Source organism: Lactuca virosa, chromosome 6 (genome assembly GCF_052849685.1).
Source record: "Lactuca virosa cultivar CGN04683 chromosome 6, Lactuca_virosa_CGN04683_v6, whole genome shotgun sequence".
Taxonomy (NCBI): Eukaryota; Viridiplantae; Streptophyta; class Magnoliopsida; order Asterales; family Asteraceae; genus Lactuca; species Lactuca virosa.
Window position 1 is genome coordinate 192,843,709 of NC_136431.1, and position 21,173 is coordinate 192,864,881.

Here is a 21,173-nt window from a genome sequence, read left to right on the forward strand (position 1 = left end):
CTTTACAGTGAACTGCATGCTCTCCAAAAGAGTCCAAACATGCCTTGCGACACACAGGACATATCTCGTCAGCTGGGAATATGGGAATCAAGAGTCGATATTTGAGAATAGTACGATACTCCACGGGAGACATGTGTTAGCCAAGCCCATCTATAGGGATAGCCAGAAGAAAATCTTGAGCATGTGGTGCACGTAAGCACTAGAAAACCGTTTTCTGCCGAGCCGTCATGTCGAGATGCACTTCCATATCTTGGACAATTTTACGAAAAATGGCACTCGCCAGTGTATTCTGGGATTTAGGGGGGGCGGTGTCTTTAGTAGTAAAATTGTTAAGGTCAAAATCTGGAAGCTTGTTGCGAAGGGATGCCAAGGCACAGTCAACCAATATCTTAAGTATTATTATTATTGTATGAATTTTATAATTATATATGATATACTAAGAACGTAAAAGTTATTAAAAAAATTTAAAGTTCAGATCACCTCAACCAATATCTATACACATAAAAATTATACCTTTTAGCTCGAAATCGTTAAACCTTTAACCCGATCTTACCCCCCCCCCCCCCCCACCCCTCACACCCAAAAAAAAAAAACCTTTTTCTACTCTTTCAAAATAAAAAGTATACACCACACATGCTGTTTGCTATTGGGAGGTGGTCTATGTACACCTTTCTTATATTCGGGTACAAATTTTAAGTCGTTTTCATTCTCTTTCCTAAAGGAACGGGTCATGTGTTTTGTGGTACATTTTTCGTCAGAAATTTACAAAATAGCTTAATTTTTTTATGGCTTACTTAAAAATAGCTAAAAATAATAGTTTAAATAAAAGTGGTTAACGAAACCATAGATGGGGCAAACATGTTTGCGTTTTTATCAAATCGCCTGCGAAATCATCCTCTCACATGGATTCGTGTTATCTATAATCACTTTGCTCATTTTCAAAGACAAGAGCCATCTGTGGTTTCCTCTCAAGTCGTCTGAGATTTCTTCTCAAGTCGTACGTGGTTTCCTATCAATTTATCTATGAATGTATTAGTCGTTGACACTACTAGAAAATTTGGTTTTAACTACCAAAAATTACCTACAAATATGTTTTGTAGGTAATTTCCATCAAATTTCCAACAAAAGGCAACAAAATAGAAATCCAACAAAATTCCGACAAAATACCTACGGAAATAGAAACCAGAAGAAGTACGTTGGAAAAGTGTTGGTAATTTCCAGCAGAATTCCTACTGAATATTAATTAATATTTAAAAAATACAATTTTGTAGGAATTTTGTAGGAAAATAAAAGCGGGAAAACTAAAATTTTTTCCCTCCTTTTCTTTTTGCCTTTCACCCTCTTTTTTTTTTCCTTTCCCTCACTTTTTATAAATATTATTATTACTACTATTATTTTATATTATTATTATCATTATTAAAAAAATTATTATTTCATATTATTATTAAAAAAATATAATAATTATTATTATTATTACTTTTATTTTGATTATTATTGTTATTATTTTCTTGTTATATTAATTATAATTATAATTTTTTTATTATTATATTTATTATAATTATACTTTTTGTTATTAATATTAGGTTTATTATAATTATATTATATTTATTATTATTATTATGATTGTGTGTCTACGTGTATGTGTATTTGTATATATGGGTATATATATATATATATATATATATATATATATATATATATATATATATATGTGTGTGTGTGTGTAGGGGTAAGTGCATATATATGTGTATAGAGTTTATGATATGTAGGGGTATATGGTTCAGTGTTTAAGGTTTTAGAATTTAGTTGCATGCGTATGTGTATGAATGTACATGCGTATGTATGTATGTATGTGTACCTTTATGTATGTATATGTGTATTGTATGCATATGTATATATTAACATGTAAGTATAAGGATTAGGGTATGGTATGCTTGTGTTTGTGTGTGCATGTGAGTATAAGGATTAATAACAATAAAGTTAAATGTTAATAATAACAATAACAACAATAATAATAATAATAATATGTATACATGTATATGTATTTGTTTGTATGTGTATGCATATGTATACATGTGACTATAGGTTTTAGTATGTTTATTGCATATGTGTATTATATGCATATGTATATATACATGTATACGTATATGTATGTGTATTGTATGCATATGTATATGTAAACATGTGAGTATAGGGTTTAAGGTTTAGGGTGTAACGTATATATGGTTTCATGTTAACGTGGTGGTGGTTTGTGGTGTTGTTTAGTGGTGGTGGTAGTGTTGATGGGTGGGTGGTAACGGGTGGTGGTGGCTGGTGGTGTTGTTTGGTGGTGGTGGTGAAGGTGGTAAATGGTGATGATGATGATGGTGGTGGTGATTGGTGGTGATTGGTGGTGGGTGGTGGTCGCGATGGGTGGTGATGGTGGTGGAGGTGGGGAGGGTGGGAGGGTCGTGGGTCGTGTTGACGGTGGTGATGGTGGGTGTTGGTGGTTGTTCGTAGGTGGTGGTGAATGATCGTGGTTATGGGTGGTAGTTGGTTTGTGTTGGTTGTGGGTGGTGGTGGTGATGGGTGGTGGGTGGGTCGGTGGTGGTGGTGGTGATGGGTGATGGGTGGTGGGTGGGTCGGTGGTGGTGGTGTTGATGGGTTGGTGATGACGGTTGGTGGTGGCGTGTGGCGATGGTAGGTGATGGTGGTGGTGAAGGGTTGTAGGGGTGACATGTGGGTGGTAGGGTGGGGGTAGGGGTGGTGATTATAGTGGGTGGTGAGTGGTGATGGCGGGTGGTGGTGATGGTTGGTGGTGATAGGTGGTGGTGGTTGTGGGTGGGAGGTGGTGGTGGTAATGTATGGTGGTTTTGGTTGGTAATAAGTGGGATAGTGGCGACGGGTGGTTGTGATGGGTGATGAAGGTGGATGGTGGTGGTGGTGGTCGGTGGTGATGGTGGTAGATGGTGGTGGTCTTCGTAGGTGGCGGGTGGGGGTGGTTGTGGCGAATGGTGGTGGAGGGGGGTGGTGGTGATGGTTGGTGGTGGTGGGTAGTGATTAGTGGTGTGGTAGGTGGGTAGGGGTGGTGGAGGCGGGTGGTGGTGGGGGCGGTGGTGATGTTCGGTGGTTGGTGGTGGCCATAATGATGGGTGGTGGTGATGAGTGGGTGGTGGTTATGGTGGGTGAGGCTGGTGGTGGCGGGTGGTGGTGATTGTGGTGTGGTGGTTTTGGTGGGTGGTGGGTGGGGGTGGTGGTGGTGGTGGCGGGTGGTGGTGGTCGGTGGTGATGGGTGGTTGTGGTAGTGGTGATAGGTGATGGGTGGTTGCATATTTATACGTATATGTATGTGTATTGTATGTATATGTATCTGTAAACATGTGAGTATATGGTTAAGAATTTACGTGCATTTGTATGTATGTGTATTTATATGGGTATCTATATATATGTGTATGTGTATGTATGTATATGTGTGTGTGTGTGTATATATATATATATATATATATATATATATATATATATATATATATATATATATATGTATTGTATGTATATGTATGTGTATGTATGCAAGTACATGGTTCAGGGTTCGGTGTTTAGGGTTTAGGGTTTAGGTTTAGGTACATGTATGTGTATGTGTAATTATGCGAGTATATGGTTTAGGGTTAAGTGCATTTATACGTATGTGGTGGTAGTGGCGGGTGGCGATGGATGGTGGTTGTGGTGGTTGGTGGGTGGTGGTGGTGTTGATGGGTGGGTGGTAACGAGTGGTGGTGGCTTGTGGTGTTGTTTAGTGGTGGTGGTAGTGCTGATGAGTGGTGGTAGCTTGTGGTGTTTTTTGGTGGTGGTGGTGAAGGTGGTAAATGGTGATGATGGTGGTGGTGATTGGTGGTGGGTGGTGTGGCGATGGGTGGGGATGATGGTGGAGGTGGGGAGGGTGGGAGGGTTGTGGGTCGTGGTGACGGTGGTGGTGGTTGTTGGTAGGTGGTGGTGAGTGATGGTGGTTATGGGTGGTGGTGGTGGTGGTGAAGGGTGATGGGTGGTCGGTGGGTCGGTGGTGGTGGTTGTGTTGATGTGTTGGTGATGACGGGTGGTGGTGGCGTGTGGTGGTGGCATGTGGTGATGGTAGGTGGTGGTGGTGGTGAAGGGTTGTATGGTCCAAATTTGTTTCAAATGTTTTCGCAATAAGAAATGTTTTCGATTGAACTATGTGTATATATGTATTCGTGTATCTGTATGTGTATGTATTATATGCTTATGTGAACATATATATATGGTTTATGGTTTAAGTTCGTACAAATCCATATAAATACACATACTAACAATAAAAAATTTAAATAATAATAAAAAATCTAAATAATTATAAAACTAATAATAATATTTATTATTTTAAATTATATAATAATAATAGTTATACTAATAATAATTATTATAAATATAATAAGTGTTTTTATAAATCTAATAATAATGTTCCGTCGGAAATTTGTAGGAAACTTCCAACGGAATTCCGACAAAATTGAAAATCTCTCACTTACTTTTCATTCCCTTGAACCCTAGCCGCACATAGATGAAAAAACGCCCTGAATTATTTTCCCTCATTGTTCCCAGCGATTCTCTCCAAACATCATCTAGCCACCGGCGATTCTCCCCAAACTTCATCTAGCCACCGGCGTTGCGCCCTACAACGCCCACCGGTGCTGCGACACGCCACAATCACAGTCGCTTCACACCATCACCTCTCCACTTCCGTATTTTTATTTAGGTGCGAGCCACCAATATCACAACGCTTCTTCGTCGTTTTTCCTTCGTCGTTGCTGGATCCGGTTACCTCTAGACCACCACCTATCGCCGGTTACTTCTAGATCACCACCTGCCGCCTTCCGCCGCCGATTACTTCAGGTTAGTTGCTTGATACCACCTCCCCAATGTCAAATATGTTAAAAGATGTATACAGATTATGTGTATTAGTAAGTATGTATCAATACTTATCAATATATTATATGAATCAGTATGTATGTAAGAATCTGAGTTCATCTTATGAAGAATCTGAAGCTGAAGAAGACGAAGAAGCAGACGATGATGAAGATGAAGTGGTTTATTATAACTTGTTAGATTTTGATCAAGACGACTTTGATTCATAGATAAAGCTTCTAAAGTAAGGTCTTACATGTTTTACCTTACCACAATTGTATTTGAAAATCTCAAGTTTTGATTCAGTTTGTGCTGCTCTACTTGTACATTCTTGCTCCAACTTTGACTTTATCCTAAATGTAAAATTTTCTTTGCATTATGGTGTTTCTGAGAAGCATCATATTCTTGGGGTTCTTTAGTATGTCCATTTAAATATATTGTCATGTGATGCAAGATATAATCAAATGTCAAGATTGTTGACAAAGTTTTATTTTTGTGTATTCGATTATTTTTAAGGTTGTACATTGGACATAATTGGTTGTACTTATTTTCTTGCTAATTACATCATAGCTACTCCACCATACTTTGAAGAAATATTTTTTGTCCCATCTTTTAGTACAATAACAATTGTGTTGTTTTATTTTCTTGTAGGAGACGTGCTCCCAAGCCTTACTTGAGAAGTATGGGGATGATTTGCGTGATCACCCAATTGATGATGTTGAACTATGGGCGAAAACCCGAAGGGAGATAAATGAAGGATCGGGGAAAAGTTATATCTATGAGATTAGATCCTCAGATTTGGATTTTCTGGTCAGAGGGAACTCATCTGTTGTTGCGGGTCTCAACATGAGGTATATTATCTTAATAAATAGATTGTATTATGAATGAAAATAATCCATGAATATATGGTTTATGTTGCTATTATGGTTTTTGAAGTATGTTGCTATTATGAAGTATGTATTTTTTAATTAATTAAATATACCTTCAAAGGAATAACAAAACTCGATAGTGTATACATATAAGGTTTTGTTGGATGTTTGGACATATGATCCTCAAATTTTTTAAACATACCCGACAATTTAGGGTATGTTTTACTCCATTGATAGCTCCCCCAACAGAACCTATATTTAGAAACAAAAATATTAGTTAAACGTATAAAAATAGTATTTTATTAAAAATATTAAATTGACAAATACCTATTCCATCCATCCATGTTCTCCACCACCCACAAAAATTCCTTGGTGACTTTATCATTAGGCTCTTTTCCCAAAAAACTTTGATTCAGAATATATAGCAAAATGGCACGGACACCGTCGTGAGCCGATATTTCATTGAACCGTTGATTCAAGATAAGGAGCTCTAAATCTTCTACAAGTAAACTAGTGTCCGTGCGATATGGGAAGACTCTGGACCGAAATGTATTTTCACCGTATCCGTGTTTATACATTGTTGAAAATTCGATCCTTGATCTAGGACACCGACCCATGTAAATTCCGGACACAATACAAAACTCCTCGGGCCCAAATGATAATGTACGTCTAGAAAACCTAAAATGTAGACGCTCAGCTGCGTCCGTTTCAGCAGTAGGACGCAACATATGCAGTAACAATCCATGAATAAGAAGTCCATCTCCGGACTGAGCTGGAAGGTCCAACAAGTAACCGAAGCTAGTTGTTGAAAAAATATATCGCACTTGTCCGTTCAAGCCACTCAAAACTTCATCCAACTCATGACATGAAGCTTTGAAAGATATGTTACACATCATCCTTTTGTTTGGAAGCTACAAAATAAAATAAACATTAAGGTTCAATAAGGTTTTATAAAAGAAAAACAGTGTTAAAGAAGTAAACAAATCAAACAATATAACACTTAATCATTCCTTTCATATATTCTATTTGTTTTGTATAAAATACCAAAGGAAATTAATTGACAACATTTTTTGTATTTTCTATACTAATAGTATACCAAATATAGCATTGTACTTTGAAAATGGTGTGACAATAACATATTTTATAACAAACCCGAAACTACCAAAACACAATGTTATTTTATCAATACATTTTACTTCAAAGTATCTACACATTATAAACATAGAAACTTCTTCAAATAGATAGTACATTGCTATTGTATGGTATAATCGAGACATAGAAAATAACATACTTTTTCACAAAATGCAAACATGAAATCATAAATTCATAACATATATACAATCGTTAAAATTCCGTAGAAACAATTTTATTTGAAGAAAAATGAAAATAAATATAAAATCGTACATAAATGATAAAACCTACGATTTTATATACAAACCTACGGTTTCTTTATTTTTCAAAAAAAAATCACAGAATTGACAATATATACAAATGTTTATTGGTTATAAATTTTTTTTAATAAAAAACCGGAAAAAAACTGTAGGTTTTTTGGAAACCTACGGTGTACAACCTTTTAATGCACAAATTGTGCATTAAATTGTTGTACACCGTAGGTTTTCAAAAAACCTACGGTTTCGCAATTTTTTTTTTTTGAGTTTTATAAAAAAAATCATGAAATAATAACATATATACAATTCCGATCATGTTGGATCAACTTTAAAAAAAAACGAAAAAAAAAAGTTTCGTACGGTTCATACGAAACCGTAGGTGTACAAGTCGACACTGCACAATCTGTGCATCAGGCACTTGTACACCGTAGGTTTCGTATGAAACCTACAGTTTTATTTTTATTCTTTTCGATTTTTTTCAAAAAAAAAACCTTAACCCCATATACAAAACCTACTCCTAATCACGAACACGGTAAAATTTTGATGAAAAGTAGACAAACCTGGTTGTTCTTCGGGTGCTCTATTGAGAGAAAAAAAGTACCAAAATCAACAAAACAATAGTGAAAAATGACCTAATTTGAAAAATTAAACATTATATACTTTGGGCTAATGGGCCACGAAAAAATAAACGGACCGTAAAACAGTAGTCCATTACCACGAAAGAGTAGATTTCAAGCAAAACAGTAGTCAACGCCCGTTGACCGTAGTCAACTGTATGTTGACTACTCTTTTGTGGGCTATTTTTGGCTAAGATGTATTTTTTGGCTTTTTTTATAAGTAATTAACCATTATGGCTAGATTAGTAATTTCGCCTAATTATTATTACTTTTTGGCTTTTGATTTCATTTAAATAAAATTAAAAGATATGTGTTACAACCGTCTTACATTGTGGGTGTAGGACTTGCTCTCTACACTAATTTCTATTTCATCATTAGGCTCATTGCTAAAAATTCGGGATATCTCCAGAAAAGTCATAATATTTTGGGCAAATTTTTAATAAAGTCCTAAATTTTATTTTTTGAATAAAAAAGTCATGATATTTTCACCTTTTGAATAAAAAAAGCCTAAGAAACTGGCTAATTTATTCACTTTAGCCATTTTTGACCTGTTCAGCAGGTCATGAGACCAAATTGTTAATTTTTCAAAAATAATGAGACTTTTTTACAGATTTCGTCAAAATTTTTATATAATGTATAAACATATTTTTTACATACCTATATCTATTTTTACGTATTTGTGTATTTTTTATGTTTTTATATGTATATATTTACGTATTTTTTATGTATTTTAAATATATAAACGTATTTTTTTTTACTTATTTATATGTATTTTTAACCATTTTACATATTTTTTTTATGTATTTTTATGTGTTTTTTTATGTATTATGTATTTATATGTAATTCTATGTATTTTTACGTATTTATGTACTTTTTAAAGCTTTTTATATAGATGTTTATGTATTTTAAATGTATAAACATATTTTTTATGTATTTATATCTATTTTTAAGTATTTTACATATTTTTTATGTATTACGTATTTATGTATTTTTTTAAGTGTTTTATATAGATGTTTTTCTATATTTATGTATTTTAAATGTATAGACGTATTGTTTTACGTATTTATATGTATTTTTTTTAAGTATTTTACATATTTTTTGTGTGTTTTTATGTGTTTTTTTATGTATTATGTATTTATATGTATTTTTACGTAGTTATGTATTTTTTTAGTTTTCATATATAGATGTTTATGTATTTTTATGTATATTAAATGATTAATTGTATTATTTTTACGTGATTAAACATTTAATATACATAAACATCTATATAAGAAAACTAAAAATTACATAAATATGCAAAAATATATATAAATACATAATATATAAAAAAACACATAAAATGCACAAAAATATGTAAAATACATATAAATACGTAAAACAATACGTTTCTACGGCCACAATGCCGACCCGTTTAGATGATAGTAGTTCTGGACTTGGGATGTTTCAACGTTTATACATTTAAAATACATAAATATACAAAAACATCTATATAAAAAACTTTTAAAAAATACATAAATACGTAATACATAAAAAAATATGTAAAATACTTAAAAATAGATATAAATACGTAAAAAATACGTTTATACACCTAAAATACATAAACATCTATATAAAAAGCTTTAAAAAAATACATAAATACGTAAAAATATATAAAAATACATAATACATAAAAAATAACACATAAAAATACATAAAAAAATATGTAAAATGGTTAAAAATACATATAAATAAGTAAAAAAATACGTTTATACATTTCAAATACATAAAAATACGTAAATATATACATATAAAAACATAAAAAATACAAAAATACGTAAAAATAGATATAGATATGTAAAAAATATGTTTATACATTATATAAAAATTTTGACGAAATCTGCAAAAAAGTCCCGTTATTTTCGAAAAATTAACAATTTAGTCTCATGACCTGCTGAACAGGTCAAAAAGGGCTAAAGTGAATAAATTAGCCGGTTTCTTGGGCTTTTTTATTCAAAATGTGAAAATGTCAGGACTTTTTTATTCAAAAAATAAAATTTAGGACTTTATTAAAAATTTGTCCAAAATATTGGGACTTTTCTGAAGATATCCCGTAAAAATTCCATCAAATATAATTTGTCTTAACTTTATCGATAAATAACCCTTTATCTGCCGATGTTGTCCTCCAAGAGTCCAATCGATCATTTAACTAGCATCTAGTCTCAACTATCAATACAATGAATCCAAATAATAATAATAATAATAATAATTATTATTATTATTATAAAAATTATGCAGCAGGGTATCCTCGACATCTCGTACATGTTGAGAAAAAACAATTTTTAGCTAATCCGTGGCTATAAATGTAATTTCAAAATTAACATCTAAGAGATTAAGATGTATCATGTATGTTTTTAGTTCAATAAAATAAATTACATAATGTGAACTCAATTACTATTGAAGCGGATCAAAACTTTTATTTTTGTACAAAACATAAACTATATCTTTAAACATAATTTATAAAAAATAGAAAATAAAATAAACATATTCCAAAACAAAATTTAACACATGTCCTATTTTCTTTTTTTCGCACTCAATTTGCTTCTTTTAATACAATATAGAAGTCATCAACATAAAATTTATATTTAATGTGTTATCCAGTAATTTTTTTTAAAAAAAAATGGATGAAATTAAAGTGCAAAAATCCAAACTCAACCGATTGTCATTAATAATTTACACACACACTCGTCACCCTTTCTCTCTCTATCTCCATAAGCAACACCATATAACACCCCATCTTCCTCCTCTCACCTCAGCAACAAACACACACACTCCACTAATTTGCTTCTTCACCATGGTTTCTTCAGAATTCGCACGCACAGCAGTCGGCATCATCGGTGAGTAAAACACACACACACACATTCTATCTATCGATCGATCGATCTAAGAATATATTTGATTAAATGATTCTGCATGTCCTTTTAAGTGCTTAATTTCATTCTCGGAAGCTTTGTTACTAGCTGTTTTAAACTTTCGATTTCAAATCATGTCAATTGTAATTCATCAATGGCATTCGATCCCTCTGTGAAATTGTTTTAGAGATCGAGAGATTCAGCGAGAGATGAAATCATTTCGTTACTGAAGTGCATTCGGCGTTCATAATTTGTGTTTTTTGTTCGAATTCTAAATCTGATCTAAATTGTTGCTTTTCAGGAAATGTCATTGCACTCATCTTGTTCTTATCTCCTGTGTAAGTTTTCTCTACTATACTTGACTCACACTCGCACACACACTCACACACACATGATCATTTTTGCTCTAGTTTTTTATGGAAACATGATAAGTTTTGCATTTTTTTCACCGCCATGCTCTGTGGATGTACCTTCGCCGCTTCACGAGTTTAGTGTGTTGTTCAAATGACAGATTTACCCTCTAGAAAAAGTGTTTTTTGTGCAAAAATGTTAAATGCTTTGAATAGTGAAAGGGTAAATCTGACATTTGCGTCAATGTAGCCATGTAGGTGTGAAATATGAAGGCCAACTACCTAGTCCTAGTACAGTCTTATCTTTTTTTGTGATTCTTCCGCCATTAATGAAAACTTAAATCTCAAGTACACTCATGAAGTAACATTTAATTCCGAAAAAAATAATTTTGGTCATTTGTAAATAGTTATATTAAATTTTTAATTACATTTGATATATAACATATTTGTGATTTATGTGAGACATTCTTTTATCTTCAGAGCTGCTTTTATTACATTCATAAAATAATTTATGATTTTTGAGATCATAAAATAAGATTTTATATATATTTCAAAAAATGAAACGCTGAAAAATAGCATTTTCATGAATATAGAAAGTTTTTTTGTGATAAAATATTGAAAGTAAAGAGGTCCACTTGGTCAAACCTCAATTTCATTATTTGTTTCGTTTGTAAAGTTTTTCAACTAAAAGTAGATTTTTTTATTTTTTTCCTTTTTGGGTATTAAACTCTTTTTAACAAGAATTAAAAGAAAAAAACTCATTAATCATTATCACTCACAATCTCACATTCTGTTATCAACTTTTGTTTAGAAAGAAAAGGACAACAATTAAATGAAATGAAAAAAGAAAAGGACAAAATTAAATGTAATGAAAAGAACAAAAGATTACCTGTTTATAAATTTTGAGTGTAAGGGAAGAAATATAGTTAGTTTTACAATTTTGTTCTTATTTATAAAAATCCTACAAGTAATAATGTAAAGATATTAATTTTGACCAAAAGTCAAACAAATTCTAATTTTGACCAAAAGTCAAACAAAAATTTCAGGCCAACATTCATTCAAATTGTGAAGAAAAGAACAGTGGAGCAATTCTCGCCGGTGCCGTACCTCGCCACCTTTATAAACTGCGGAGTGTGGGTGTTGTACGGACTTCCGGTGGTCCATCCTCACAGCTTTTTGGTCATCACAATCAACGGCACAGGTTTGTTGATCGAGACTGTGTATCTGCTGCTCTTCCTGATATACTGTGACCGGAAGCAGAGGATCAAAATGCTACTGATCATTGCCGGCGAACTGGTGTTTCTCGGCGTTTTGTCTGCCCTGGTCCTGACCGTTGCCCATTCCACCAAAGTCCGGTCAGATATTGTCGGAAGTATTGCCATTGTTGGGAATATTATGATGTATGCGTCTCCATTGTCTGTTATGGTATGCCTCTTCTTTACTTCCTCCAATTAATTTATCTCTATAAAATATTAAAATATTTTTTTTATCAGAAACTTGTGATAACAACGAAAAGCGTGGAATATATGCCATTTTTCTTGTCTTTGTTTTCGATGCTGAATGGCATAAGTTGGACTATCTACGCACTCATTCGCTTTGATCCCTACATCGTTGTAAGTTGCTATTTCTCTATTTTTCAATAAAAAAAATATATAATGACAATTAATTATTAAATTTGAAATTTGCTTACTCTTTCGAAGGTTACTTGCAAATTACATTAACTTAAATACATATGCAACTTCTTTTTTAAAGTTGCTTAATATATACGCTAACATTAATATGAGATTAATGAAGTTATTTTTATACAGATACCAAATGGGCTTGGATCACTATTGGGTATAACCCAGTTAATACTCTACGCTACCTTTTACAAGTCAACACAGCGACAATTGGCTGAGAGGAAAGCAAATGCAGAGATGGGTCTGGCTGAAACGGGTACACAGATGGGTCCGACGAAGGTGAACAATGTGGGCCAGGCCCATAATGAATATCCTTAGAAGATTTTGATTGGTATAGTATTTTAAACTTAGGTCCATTAGGCCAAAGCCCATTATAAAAGAACTATGAAAGGGCAATGCTGTTTCTGATTTTTCTTTTTCTTCTTTTTCGAGTGATTAGTCATGTGGTGCATTGGAGATGTTAGATGTTTAATTTGAAGCTCTAATGAGGAGAAAATATTATCCATTTCTCTTTTCTGTTTGATTTACTTCTTAACGTGGTTGTTTCATTCACGTTTTTCTTTTAATGTCATCCAATGATCAAGGGATAAACCACACCCTCTTGACATTTGTTGCATGACTATCTCATGATAGAGCAATCATGAAATACTGATAATATTTTGAATGTACGGGTTTTTGAACCCTGATAATTTTTACGGAATTGCCCACTTTAACAATAGACTGTCATCACATTGGCATGACTCATTTATCCTATGGAACACTGGATTGATTTATGTTATCAAGTTTTTGAGAAAATAGTCAAATCAATAAAGGATGAGCAAAAACCAAATCAAGATGGAACAAAATCCAATGGTGTGGTTTGTAAATTTTTTAAAATTATAAATATTTTGTTTGATTCGGTTCTATAAACAAACCGATTTGTTTCGCAAAAAACTAAACCGAGAAACCATTTAAACCAAATGGTTTTGTATTTTTTTAATTAATTTATACCTTATGTTTTTATTTAAATACATATTACTTAACATATAACCCTATCATCTTTTTCTAGATTGATTGGTTGAGTAAAATTTACATTTTCTAATTTACTTGAGAGACTACTGCATAACTATGAATGCGTTTTCTCTCTTCAACTTCACCATCTTTGGCGGCTATGGACAATACCTCCACCCTGCGTCTTATGATTTCTCTCATCATCTACGATAGGAAATTTGCAATTTCTTTCTGGATCACCTCCTAGTATAGTTCCTGAATTTTGGGATGTTTTTATAAATTTTTACTCATTTTGATTTAAGTCTTTATTAAATTGGAATTAACTAAAATGGGTTTTGGTCTTTTATTCTTTTGATTGATAAAAATGGGTTTAGAAAAGCCCACTAGCAAAAACATAAAAGATGGTTTTGGTGGTCATAATTCATAATCAATCTCCTAAAGAAAACAAGAAAAACCATGATCACTCTATTACCCTTTCTATTGGGCCTCTAGATCGGAGTCCGTCCTTATTAAGAGAGAGGTGGGAGATTTTAGTTCAATTTATGATTTTATTACACGATTGTATAAAATGAGTTTGATCTCGGTGCAACTAAATGGTGAGGGCCAAGGGAGATGCGCTCCTAGCGGGGTCCCATAATGATATTTTCGGAATATATTCTCCATAATTATCTTTGAAATCAACATTTTTTATTTAAGTGATAAAATCATCATTTAATGTTAATTGATACTTATATTTGGTAATCAGAAAATTATGAATTTTATAAAACTGTAGTTCGCAACCTTTTATCGGTGCCTTGACTGAAGATTGTTCGTTAAAAGATTATACCCATAATCTGGATTTCGTTTAACTCAGTCATATGGTCGAAATATCATATTCGAAAAGTGATTAAATGATCATTCAAGAAGATTCAAGTTGTTTATCGATTTTAGAAACCGTCTTCTCCTCTTTAACCCTAACTAGGAGGGTACACCACTAGTTTATACTTCATACGTATCTTAGTTAGCCGGCTAATAATATTGTTTGAAATTCTATTTAGTTATGTTTTGATCGATTTTATTTTGTTGGTTATTTGAGTATTTATTTTATTATTTGGGTTTAACAATATATTTTTAAAAGTAACAGATACAGTATGTTATAATTTAGTCTTTTTCTATAAAACAGGAAATAATAACAAAAAAATTTAACAAAACTTTGTATATTTTACATTTCAATTTTTTTCAACAACTCTATAAATCAAACATAGAACAACAAAAATCTATATTCTAATATCAACTAAACTCATAATAAATTTAAAATTCTTTATACTCAATTCCTTTCTAGACATTTTGCAAACCAAACTTGTCATAACTGTATCTTCAATTTCTAGGTTTATGTTATTGTAATTTATAATTGTTTTTTATTTTCTATTTAAATCAAATACAATAAAAATATATATTTGGTTGGAGTGATTTTTTTAATATACATTGAAAAATTGGATATACAATTTCAAAAATCCAATTCTAAACCTATATGAATGATGAATCCGAACATACCGGATCCTTATTTCCTGGCCCAGATCCGGATAAATTTGGACCAGATTATTTGGTATCCGAATACCTCCGAAATTAGTTACCAATTGGATTTTAAAAAATGGATTAGATTACATCCTATTTTTGTGCACCTCTAAACTAAACATAATTAGTCAATTTAGTTTGACTATGATTTGTTTCTTTAATGTAGACTATTTTAGAAATATATACCGATAAAATGATAAGTACTTTTGACAAAAACTCCTTACATACATAAAATGAACAAGCAATAGCAAAAACTCGATGAAGCATTATATGGTTATTTTAATATTTTTAGCTTATCGACTTCAATAAAAAAACTAATCCAAACACCCTGTTATACCTTTATAATTGGGCCTCTTATATTATCTTACTAGTCCAACATTTTGGGCTTTTAGCATTTTGGTATTTGCAGTTTCTTTCTCGACGACAGTTTTTGCTTTTGCAGCTGCCTCGTCCCATTTCTCGGATTCTCGCCGGAAGTCGACCACATTGCCGTCTCTGGCCACTCCTTCTTAAAGTCCTTGATCGGCGTCCAATCGGAAAAAGGTATGTCGTTGATCGTGTCTTTCCTAAAAATCTGTATTTAGTAATTGCTACGGTATCTACATCTATCTTTATCCGATCGATTCAGATTTCTGATTGCGATTAGGCTGTTAACAGAAAATTATGGATGGAGAGACGCCTAATTTCAAAAAATGGAATATACTATATCCTGTTTACATAAACTCGAAGAAGACTATAGCTGAAGGTAGACGAATCTGCGCAGCAAAAGCATGCGAAAACCCTACCGCTGTAGAAATCGGTGATTGTTGCAGCCACCTGAAAATTCCTTTCGCTATTGAGGTTTTTTCGACTTCACTTTGAATTTTCTTTTACACGAAGCTATGATTCTACTTCTGATATCGAATAGTTTAATTTCAACTTTAAAGTGAACTAGATTTTCACGTTTTAAGAATGATTGATTAGAATGTGGAGGTTTTATTCATGAAATCAACAAGTTGACATAATGTATACAGTTAGTGTTGATTTGGTATCAATATCCTTACAACTTGAATGAAAGATCCAAACATGGATCAGTTGATTATCTATCTGTGTTCATCTGAAGAATAGTAATTTGTTAAACAGAAACATCATATCCGGCAGGTCGGACCAATGATGGGGATTGATAATCAATGGAGCAATAACAAATAGGGAAAAAACAATGAAATCAACAATAGAGAAGATAAATGATTAAAAATGGGAAGACGATGGAATTGATTAACAATCAAATGATTGCCCAGGGAGTGGTCCCTCTCTCACTGAAATCAAATCTCAGGAGCCCAAACAGAATACAGAAAAATTACATCATAAACATCATATCACACACTCCCTCTATTTATTCTCTTATGCTGGCATAACTAACTCCTCAGCTACTTTCCTTTTTTGCCCTTATTCCCCTTCTAGAATAGACTAGCAACGGTTTGTGTGTGTCATCTTTTGTGGTCCCCTCGTGTGTATTCCCATCACTGTAGCACTTATCAAGTATAAGGAGCTCTTTTATTAACTTAACTGTTGTAATTTAGGGTTCTAATTCACTTTCATTCTTATAAAGCTTGATAAGGCATATCCACGGGACTTCATGCAAGTAGGAAGGGTGAGGTTCATTCTGAAAAGGTCGGATGGGAGTTTATACAACCAAGCTATCACATCTAGTAAGCATTGATTTCTGAAAAGTTCTGATTTTTATTCCATTTTTTTCCTGTTTTTTGATTCTGTTGTATGATCATGTGGCTAATGAATGTAAATTTTGTGCAACACCCAGTATAAATGTGGAAATAGGAACCCTAAATTTTAACATCATAAGAAAATAACCTCATTATATGGCTAATAGTCTTTCTTGTTTTTTTCATTTAACATGAATAATATGAAGAAAATAGTTGTTTCTTGAGTTAATGGGGCTTAATGAGTTAAGCACTTAATCTAGACAGAATGAGTTAATAGGTTAAGCCAGAAAACTTGGTTTAATGTATTAAGACATTAACCAAAATTGATGAATATTTTTTGGAGTGTAATGGTAAAATGGTAATTTAATCTCATTCATACGGTTTATTTGGTCTAGAAAAAAAAAACAAACACACCTTATGTATACAGCACTTTATCCATACAAACATGCTAATGTTAATTATGAAATTTTGAATTGCAGAAAAACACCTGATGCTTCATGTTGCTGAATTGGTTCCAAGACACCCTGGCAGGGTAAAGAAACAGGAGCCTGCTGCCACGTCAACCACTGGACCTTCTAAATCTGGAAAGGGTGGCAAAAAGAAGAGATAACTTTTTTTTTTCTTTAGTTATATAACATGTTTTTGTTTATTTAAAAAATATTTGGATTTTGGACCCCTTTTCATTGGTTCTAATTTTACACCAAGTTGTGACCTGCTGTGGCCTGTGTTTTTATAATTTCTTAGACATGGGAAATGGAATATGGATATGTAGAGATTTAAGATTTTGCATATTACATATCTCTAGATTTATATATTTTAAGTTTTTAACCATGTTTGCATAAAATATATAATAATACAATGTTAGAGGTTACAAATATATAAATACATTTTGACATGGCTTCTTAATTCAGTTTTACCTGTTTGACCCGTTATGAGTTGCATAAAAGCCAAATTGACTTGTTTTCATATAGGGTTGGAAATGTGACATGATTTATGAAATAAAGCAATAGCGATTAGATATGATGTATATCGATTAAAACAAGTTGAATTGACCAGTTCAACCTGGTTATCAAAAAATAAATTCATTTTATATATTCATGCATATCAAATAATTAAACAACCATTGTTAACCATTAAGGTAGCGTTTGGTGGTGGGACTAGGTGGGACAGAACTAGATTGAACGGAACTGGACTAGACTGGACAGAACTAGACTGAACTTGTTATATAGCGTTTGGCAACACCAGAACAAAACGGAACACAATAATAAAATTACAAAATTATCTTTGAAATAATTTTTAATATTCTTTTACAATATAATAATGATTATAAAATAGGTATTTTATATGCTAATTAATACCTTATATATATACGTATAATTGTACAGATTTCGATATTATCCAATCTTTATCCATCATGTATCTGTCTCATATTCTCCTCCATATTCATTAGTGGATATCAACCACCATCGTAATTATACTTAGCTACAAAAATCATGTCTTCTATCTATATTGAAAAACTTTCCAAAAAGTTTTCTTTTTTCTTTTTGAAAATAGCTTTTCGTTTGTTGATAAGAAGACACCATTACACTCGAACGTATTTTTTGCAATAATTTTTTTTCTTTGATTTTTTTTTTTTTTTTGTAAACTGTCAAAAATTTACCGACGAACGTCTTGAAGGGGTTCTTACAATTTCTGTGGGAAATATGAGTGGTGGATAAATAAAAAGGAAACTGGAAAGGTTTTTTTTTTGTCATTTTGGTTTTTGTCCCATTGTGTTCTATGGTTTTAGATGAGACTAAATTTTGGAGAAATAGTCCCATTGGACTTGGTCAACAACTAACTTTGTCCCTGTCCCGTCCGTGCCAAACGCTCAGTGATAGAATTTTGTTCTGTTCTGTCCCATCCTGTTCCGCGTACCAAACGGGGCCTAAGTGTTCCACTAGAAACTCAAACCAAACATTAAAATAGATACTAAATATTAATTCAAAACACACGATTAACCAATTAACCTGTATGTATTAAAAAAATGTAATAACATTTGCACTTTACTCGTATGTAGTAGATTGAAGATCTATATATTAAAACACTAAACACCAAAAACTAATGAGGTGCTATTAATAAAAATGGCAATGACCTCTTTCAAATTAAAAGCAACAATATCGAGTTCGATAAACTAAATGAACAAACACCAATATGTAAATAGCAAGCTAGCAAAAAAGGCCATCTAATAGTATCATAAACAAAAACTATTACAAAGTAACAATTTAACAAAACTATTACAAAGTAACAATTTGAACAACATTCTTTGCTCCCAGAGGTTCAACCGGGGTTTTCAGCAGTTCCAGGTCCGGGTTTTTGAGAAGTCAGAAATAGCCAAAAAAAAACTCGTTCATGTTTGACCGCTCTCTTCACCGGGTCACGGTCTAACCGGTTCGACTGGCTGGGTCAACCCATGTTTTAAAACATTGGTGTGCTATGAATGTGAGCATGTTTTACACAACTGAAAACCAATAAACAAATACAATTATGTGTTTACTACAACTGAAAACAAAAACTAAAACCAAAACAAAAATGTTATATGTGTATTGTTATAAGAGAATGATATTTGTTTAGAACTACGTTTATAAATTAAACAAAAACATTAGGTCATATTAAGCCCGATGCCAAATTTGTTCATTTTGGGCATAAAATGGTTCAAGTTGACATATTCGAGAAGTATATATTTTTCGTTGGGAAGTTTTATATAATAAAGAAACCACAAGGGGCTATATGATACTTCAACTGAAACGCATGGGGTCCATCTGTCCAAAATAAGAAAGTTATATACTGATTTGAAAATATAACAAAATACAAGGAGTATTAATGCAAATTTTCTTTCGTTAAATTAGACCCGTAACTTTACTAAACAAGAAGTCAAAAACTAAAATCACTCGTCACAGAAGGCGCATCCGTAGGGCAAGCGAACGGCGAAAAAAGTCCGCCAGTCGTCGTCGTCTCCGGTAAATTTTCCGTCAACTCTTTTTCTCAGCATGTTTTTGTCTCTAGGAAACAAAGATTTAAATCAGAAACAAGTAGATCCGTTAAAATCGTAGATTCGTGCATGCTTGATTTTTCCTCTTTTTTGTTTAAAATTTGCTATTGTTACGATTATCATGATATTGTGGAGTTAGTTAGTTATACTGTTTTTGGCTTTGTTAATCAACTTGATTGATTGTTGTTTAACTCATTTGTAGTTGTTGTATCTTCATTCTTCATTGCAGACATGGGAGTCGAACGTATAAATAGCATTATCCGTTTATGTAACAGGAAATTAATTTGTTATGTAAATTTTTTTTTTTTTGTAGAATTAAAATTGAGGAATTTGTAAAAAGTTAGGGTTGTTTGGACACATGTGAAATGAAGAACCCAAATCCAAAATTTTAGTTCCATTCCCATAAACAAATCCAGAAAGAAGTCAAATCAATCAAAACAGAAACAAATTGACTTGCCTTTTGCATTGCGGATTTTTAATCTTTACATACATTTATTTTCCCATAATAATAACACATTTGCATTTTTTTACTATTGTGATTGTTACTATTTTTTCCTCAGATTATCTGTGCTGATTTACAGGTTTTTTTTAGTATAATGGGTGGTGGTAGGGTGGCTCATCCGGTGTTGAAAGGGCCAAGTGTGGTGAAGGAACTGGTGATTGGGGCAGTGCTTGGGTTGGCTGCTGGTGGTTTGTGGAAGATGCACCACTGGAATGAGCAGAGAAAAACAAGGGCTTTTTATGATCTTCTGGAGAAGGGTGAGATCAGTGTTGTTGTTGAAGAATGAATGTTCCTTGTTGATGTCTTTATTAGTTAATATATAAATTGGAGATGGTAGTTTGTGATTTTAATAAAACATAAAATTCTGCATTGAAATTGTACTCAATTTTCACTGTTTTGTTAAAAAAAATGTGGGGTTGCTGGATCTTGATTGATTGATTGATGTTATATTTTGATGCTATATTTTTTACATAAAGGAATCATTACGAGTATGTATGTCTTTGAGCTCAATTCTGGAAGATTTCATGAGTGCTTAGGAAAGATCCTGATGATTTCAGTGAATGGCTAAGCACCATTGAACATGTATTCCATTTGTGCGACATCGTTAATGAAGAAATGACATGTAGAAGGAAAATCCAAGGTTGAGACATGGGAACAGATGAAGATGATGCTACGATGCAATGTAACAACCCGTTATTTCTTCTTGAAAAGTCAA

General features: G+C 32.6%; 3 protein-coding genes across 6 annotated transcripts; all 3 read left to right on the plus strand.

The window, feature by feature from the left end:
* The first annotated feature begins 10,492 nt into the window (after positions 1-10,492).
* Positions 10,493-13,190, plus strand: SWEET7 (Nodulin MtN3 family protein). The gene is made up of 5 exons (XM_079055906.1): positions 10,493-10,637; positions 10,954-10,990; positions 12,049-12,427; positions 12,496-12,615; positions 12,811-13,190. Exons 1-5 carry the CDS (start codon positions 10,595-10,597, stop codon positions 12,997-12,999), a joined length of 768 nt encoding a protein of 255 aa, XP_078912032.1. The 5' UTR covers positions 10,493-10,594; the 3' UTR covers positions 13,000-13,190.
* Positions 13,191-15,613: 2,423 nt separating this feature from the next.
* On the plus strand, positions 15,614-17,714 carry LOC145118840 (signal recognition particle 19 kDa protein-like). 3 transcript variants are annotated; one of them, XM_079054500.1, is made up of 4 exons: positions 15,614-15,768; positions 15,883-16,065; positions 16,814-16,913; positions 17,405-17,714. In XM_079054500.1, exons 2-4 carry the CDS (start codon positions 15,889-15,891, stop codon positions 17,533-17,535), a joined length of 408 nt encoding a protein of 135 aa, XP_078910626.1. In that variant the 5' UTR covers positions 15,614-15,768; positions 15,883-15,888; the 3' UTR covers positions 17,536-17,714. The 3 variants fall into 3 exon arrangements, with proteins under 3 accessions (XP_078910626.1, XP_078910628.1, XP_078910627.1); XM_079054502.1 differs by having other exon boundaries at positions 15,615-15,768; positions 15,854-16,065; XM_079054501.1 differs by having other exon boundaries at positions 15,616-15,768; positions 15,872-16,065.
* A 2,102-nt stretch (positions 17,715-19,816) lies between these two features.
* Positions 19,817-20,892, plus strand: LOC145118764 (cytochrome c oxidase subunit 5C-2). Of its 2 annotated transcripts, none has more exons than XM_079054440.1 (2): positions 19,817-19,924; positions 20,538-20,892. In XM_079054440.1, the coding sequence occupies exon 2, from the start codon at positions 20,553-20,555 to the stop codon at positions 20,742-20,744; it is 192 nt and encodes a 63-aa protein (XP_078910566.1). In that variant the 5' UTR covers positions 19,817-19,924; positions 20,538-20,552; the 3' UTR covers positions 20,745-20,892. The 2 variants fall into 2 exon arrangements, with proteins under 2 accessions (XP_078910566.1, XP_078910567.1); XM_079054441.1 differs by having other exon boundaries at positions 19,832-19,924; positions 20,549-20,892.
* Positions 20,893-21,173: the final 281 nt, after the last annotated feature.